Below are 5,842 nucleotides of genomic sequence, written 5' to 3' on the forward strand. Positions count from 1 at the left end.
GGGGGATTATTCCAGGAAAAAAAAAAAAAAAAAAAAAAAAAAAAAAAAAAAAAAAAGAAATGAATAACCACTGACCGCAGGCGCCAGCAGAGGAGCGGCGCGGCGCTGACGCGGCGGGCGGAGCCCCCGCGGGCCAATGCGGGCTCGGGGCGGCGCCCCGGAGGAAGCGGCGGGGACAGCGGGGCCGATGCGGGCGGCGGGGATGGCGGGGACAGCGGGGACAGCGGGGACAGCGGGGGGCGGCCCCTGGCTGCTGCTGCCGCTGCTGGCGGCGCTGGCGCTGCTGCTGGCGCTGGTGGTGCGGCAGCTGCTGAAGCAGCGGCGCCCGCCCGGCTTCCCGCCCGGGCCCGCGGGGCTGCCGCTGCTGGGGAACATCCCCGCGCTGGGCGCCGAGCAGCCGCACGTCTACCTGCGGCGGCAGAGCCACATCCACGGGCAGGTACCGCCCGGGACAGCGGGGAGGGCCGGCCCGGCACGGGGAGCCGCGCTGGGGCGGGGCGGAGCGGGAGCGCGGCTCGGGATCAGCTACAGCCCGCCAGCCTCGCTCTGTCACACCCTTCTTCTTCTGTCTTCCTTTTTTTTTTTTTTTTTTTTTTTTTTTTTTTTTTTTTTTTTTTTTAAAGCAGCCTCTTGCTATTTTATCTCGCAACTTGATGCAACATGTATTTTCTTGATAATAATGTAAATGTTCTTCAAGCAAAATGCGAGGACAAATAGAATGGAAATAGGTTACATCGAGCTTTTTGCTTGCCTAGGATGCTCTACAGACTTTGTCATCTGCTCTGCAAAAAGATTCCCGCAGAATTTGAGGGAGCTTAGAAACAGCACCTTGGGATTTGGGAGGGTCTGGAAAAACACAAACAAAAGATGTAAAAAAAAAATAATCTACGATGTAGGAATAAAGATGAATAAGCTAGATGAAAGTACACAAAACTCACAAATGGTTTGCTGAAATATACCGGGAGTGTCTTCACACACATAAAAGAGTCATTATAACTGTGAAAATACCAAGTTTGCTAAAATGAAATAGCCATAGACTCATAGAATCGTTTAGGTCAGAAAAAACCCTTCAGATCAAGTCCAGCTGTTAACCCAGCATTGCCAAGTCTGCCACTAAACCATGTCCCCAAGTGCCACATCTGCACAGCTTTTAAATGTCTCCAGGGATGACGACTCCACCACTTCCCCAGCAGCCTGTTCCAGTGCCTGACAATGCCTTGGGTGACAACCCAGTTGTCACAGAATGTCACACAATTTCATATTGTGAAGGTTACCAGCTTTGATATGGAGAAAAATCTAAAGATTTGTAGTGGTAAAAATACAGATTTTCAACACTGAAGGAGTGTATGGAAATGGATCTAAGGTTTCAGTCTTGAGTTTAGGCTCAGTTTTAATTTTTAAAATGCAGATTCAGATTTTAATTTTTTAAAATTTTTTATCCTGTACGTGCCTTCTGCAGGCTGTATTGTACTTTTCTCCAAAGCACCTTGTGCCAACCAGTTGTGGAAATGGGAGCTGGGCCTAGCTGGGCTGTGCTCTCAGTTGTTGGCTGTCCCCCCTTGGCTCTCATTCCTCTCTAAGGTCTGTATGAGTGTGTCCCCAGTCCCTAATTTGGAGAGCTGGTTTCTTTAGGTGCACAGCAAAGCACAGAATGGAGTGTGGGCTAATTAATTTTATCTTTTAACAAAATAAATTAGCTTACCACAGGCTCTCCTGTATAATGCCACAGCTGTCCCACCTCTGGTCGCCTGTGCGCCCTGCTGAAGGTTGCTCAACTCTGCATTTCACACTGATGTTTAGTGTTGTTTCACCTTTTCATTCCTCGTGCTCAGGATGGGGTTGTAATAGCATTTGACACTTCTTATTCCTTTTTCTCCCCCCCACAAAGATTTTCAGCCTGGATCTCGGGGGGATATCTGCTGTTGTGCTGAATGGCTATGATGCAGTGAAGGAATGCCTTGTCCATCAAAGTGACATTTTTGCAGACAGGCCGTCTCTTCCCTTGTTTAAGAAGCTGACAAACATGGGAGGTGAGTGCTGATGTCTTTTGTGTAATGTCTTCTGTAATTTTTGTCCCATAGATGAACAAATCACGTGAAGCATCTGCTTTAGCCTCTTTCTCTACTTGATGCCCTTTCCTAAAATACTTGATGCTTCTTTAAAGATACTGTTTTTAAAGGACCAGCACTCATGGACAATGTTCCATAGCAAGATGTCTGAAATAATTTTGTCTCATTTTTTGTCTTGTTGAATAATTTGATTATCTTATGGGGGAAGGAAAATAAAGCATTGCATAAAATACTGTGTCAAAATATTTTTTCAGGCTTACTGAACAGTAAATATGGCAGAGGATGGACAGAACACCGCAAATTAGCTGTAAATACCTTTCGAATTTTTGGATATGGGCAAAGGTCCTTTGAACACAAAATTTCAGAAGAATCTCTGTTTTTTCTTGATGCCATTGATACATACAAAGGCAGACCCTTTGATCTTAAGCACTTGATAACAAATGCCGTTTCAAACATTACTAATTTGATTATTTTTGGAGAACGTTTCACTTACGAAGACACTGAATTTCAGCACATGATTGAGATTTTTAGTGAAAACGTTGAGTTAGCTGCTAGTGCTTCTGTGTTTTTATACAATGCTTTTCCTTGGATTGGTATCTTGCCATTTGGGAAGCACCAGCAGCTGTTTAAAAATGCAGCTGAAGTCTATGAGTTCCTTCATGAGCTTATTGAACGTGTCTCTGAAAATAGGAAGCCTCAGTCACCTCGACATTTCGTAGATGCATATTTAGATGAGATGGATTGCAATGGAAATGACCCAGAATCTACATATTCAAGAGAAAATTTAATTTTCTCCGTTGGAGAACTCATCATAGCTGGGACAGAAACCACAACAAACGTTTTAAGATGGGCAGTGTTATTTATGGCTCTTTATCCAAACATTCAAGGTAAGGAATTTGACATTTTGAGGAACTGATTCACTTTCTTATTGCAAATCTAAAATGTTTTTTCAAAGTGGTGCATTGATCCATAATCATCACCAAAAAAAGTCTTTCTATATATTATTCTATTGTATCATTTACCAAATATACTAGGGACAGAGGTGGAAAACTTGTTTTAAATGCAGACAAAGAGGATATCAAAAGTCAAGTGTTATGATAAAATTGTAACATTATTTTGTGAATACATTTTTATGAAGCTTTAAGGTATTATATATACTTTCAGGTATTTCTAATATATTTAAGTCAACATTGTGATGCATGATCTGTTGTTGGCAGATGTACTAATAATCTATGTAGTTAATAAATAATAAGAAAATGTAATTAAATATGAAAGTAATAAACTAGATTAAAAACCTACAAGTGTCAGCAAAAATGTAAATCAGGTTGTGGCTAACAATTTAGGTACAATTCTTTTTATCTTAAGTGCCCCAGTTCACAACAGATTTACATATGATAGACAGGAATTATTATACTTTTAGAAGAGCAGAAGTGGCATTTAAAAATAAAAAGATGTGTTACAGTCATTCTGAATTATGGCAGCAATAGATGTCTGAGTTTTAACCCAGGCATTTTGAGGAGAAGTTTGGATTCTGGAAGTGAAGTTTCTGGTTTCACTGCCTCCACTCTTCCTGCCACAACCTTAGCAGTGTTGGTTCAGTTGGGGCTTTCAGGATTTGGGGGACAAGAGGCCCAGATAACTTGGGAAGTTACTGCTGGTACTTTAACCAAAACATGCTCTGATATCAATTTCACCATTGTTTCAGAATGGGGATAGTAATACCAATCATGGATAGGAATATAGAGTCTAAATTTAAAAGCCTGTAAGCTACTGGTTTTTATATAAGGTATATCATGTTTCAGTATTCTTTTAAGATGCATGTATATACACACAAATACTTTCACTTAAATTAAAATGTAAAGGCTGTTACAAAATAAACCTCACTTTTTATTCCTAACAGGGCAAGTCCAAAAAGAAATTGATCTTGTCATTGGCCCAAACAAAATGCCCACCTTGGAAGAGAAGAGCAAGATGCCCTACACTGAGGCTGTTCTGCACGAGGTTCTGAGGTTCTGCAACATTGTCCCACTAGGGATTTTCCATGCAACTTCCAAAGACACTGTTGTGCGTGGTTACACAATTCCTGGAGGCACCACAGTCATCACAAACCTCTACTCTGTTCACTTTGATGAAAAATACTGGAGCAATCCAGAGGTGTTTTTTCCTGAGAGGTTTTTGGACAGTAATGGGCAGTTTGTCAAGAAAGATGCATTTATTCCTTTTTCCCTAGGTAAGAGCAATTCCTTCCACTGTTCCTTTGCACAAATCCAGATATGTGTGAAGTGTAAGGGATGGCAATAAATGGACAGGATGATATTCTCAGTTCTGATTTAAGGATATCCAACATAATTGAATTTAAAGCTTTTCAATATAACGTGCTCTGGAGATAACAAATTTTAGCATAACATCTTTTCTATAGATGAGCTCAGTATTATATAAAAACTAATAAAAATCCTCCTTACAAAGTTCTAATAATGACTGGCAGTGAATGTAATTAAGAAAATAGAAGGGAAAAAAGCCTAAAATTCACAATATCATTTTTTAAACCATCTTCTATCTAGATTAGCACTTTGGGACAAGATACAGTAAATAACAAGTGTATCTAAATCAATTCGACAGAATTGGTTTCAATGGCATTTGTGAACATCAAATTCTCTAAAATCAGCTTCTTAGTGTAAGTTATCACCTATCCTTCTTACAAAATACTTCCACCAGGTTCACACAGTACTCCTAGAACACAGAAATGACCATTCCTATTCACCATAAGAGTGAAAAATGAGACTGGAGATACCTTAAATCTTTTTAAAACCTTTTTTTTTTTCAATTCAGGAAGAAGACATTGTCTTGGAGAGCAGCTGGCTCGAATGGAAATGTTTTTGTTTTTCACCTCATTGCTACAACGATTTCACCTGCATTTTCCTCATGGAGTGGTGCCAGAGCTGAAGCCAAAGTTAGGGATGACCTTACAACCACAGCCATACCTCATCTGCGCCGAGAGGCGGTGAAGGGAAGGGCTGGGAGGTAGCACTGTGCTCCAAGCTACAACTCAGCATCCTTTGCCTTCTGCTCCTAAAAGTGTTCAAGCCAGAATAACATTTTAAAGGACTAGTAGTTTATTTTTTACTCGGTTTTCACAGAAAAAACAAACAAACAAACAAACAAACAAACATACATACCTGAGCCAAAGGTGTGGAACACATCCTGTGTGAAACTGATGTTTTCACTCCAGACTATATTGAATCTAACTTCTGATACAGTTTTAAAATATTTAATTACTTGGCAAGCCAATTTACTTTGAGAGGATATTTTCATAACCATGGAGAATATGGCTCAAAATTTTTATGCTTGAATTTATCCGTGGAAATATAATTTACAGTAATTTCACAATTATAAGCTGCACTGAGTATAAGCCGCACTTCCGGGTGTCGGCAACTTTTCATTCCTTGTCCATATATAAGCCGCACCTGATTATAAGCCGCAGGTTACAATACAGAGTGTGATAAAAGGTATCTGTTCTATCACCATCTGTTGAGGGTGGGGGCAGTGATCCTTATCTCAATGGCAGATATTCTGCTAATGGGCCATCCATTGAAACCAGGCAGGGCATTGTTCTTTATCTTTTCACAACCCATCCTTCCTCCAGCCAGTCATTTTCATTGAGTCCCACTGTGTGACTGATAGTTACTGCATCCCATTGGAAGTTGCTCCAGCCAGGGAGAAGAGCCCAACATTTCTCACCAAGATAAAAACAGAGGTTTTGGGACACTAAGGGA

At 40.8% G+C, this 5,842-nt stretch overlaps 1 protein-coding gene across 1 annotated transcript; it reads left to right on the plus strand.

Annotated features, from left to right (window-relative positions):
* Window positions 1-238: 238 nt before the first annotated feature.
* Window positions 239-5,477, plus strand: LOC116997785 (vitamin D 25-hydroxylase; the record flags this gene model as incomplete). The annotated part of the gene is made up of 5 exons (XM_033062884.1): window positions 239-439; window positions 1,889-2,030; window positions 2,324-2,956; window positions 3,970-4,299; window positions 4,899-5,477. Coding segments are annotated over 5 exons (1,482 nt in total), but the record flags the coding sequence as incomplete, so codon positions are not given.
* Between the last annotated feature and the right edge of the window lie 365 nt (window positions 5,478-5,842).

This window comes from Catharus ustulatus, chromosome 6, assembly GCF_009819885.2.
Source record: "Catharus ustulatus isolate bCatUst1 chromosome 6, bCatUst1.pri.v2, whole genome shotgun sequence".
Lineage (NCBI taxonomy): Eukaryota > Metazoa > Chordata > Aves > Passeriformes > Turdidae > Catharus > Catharus ustulatus.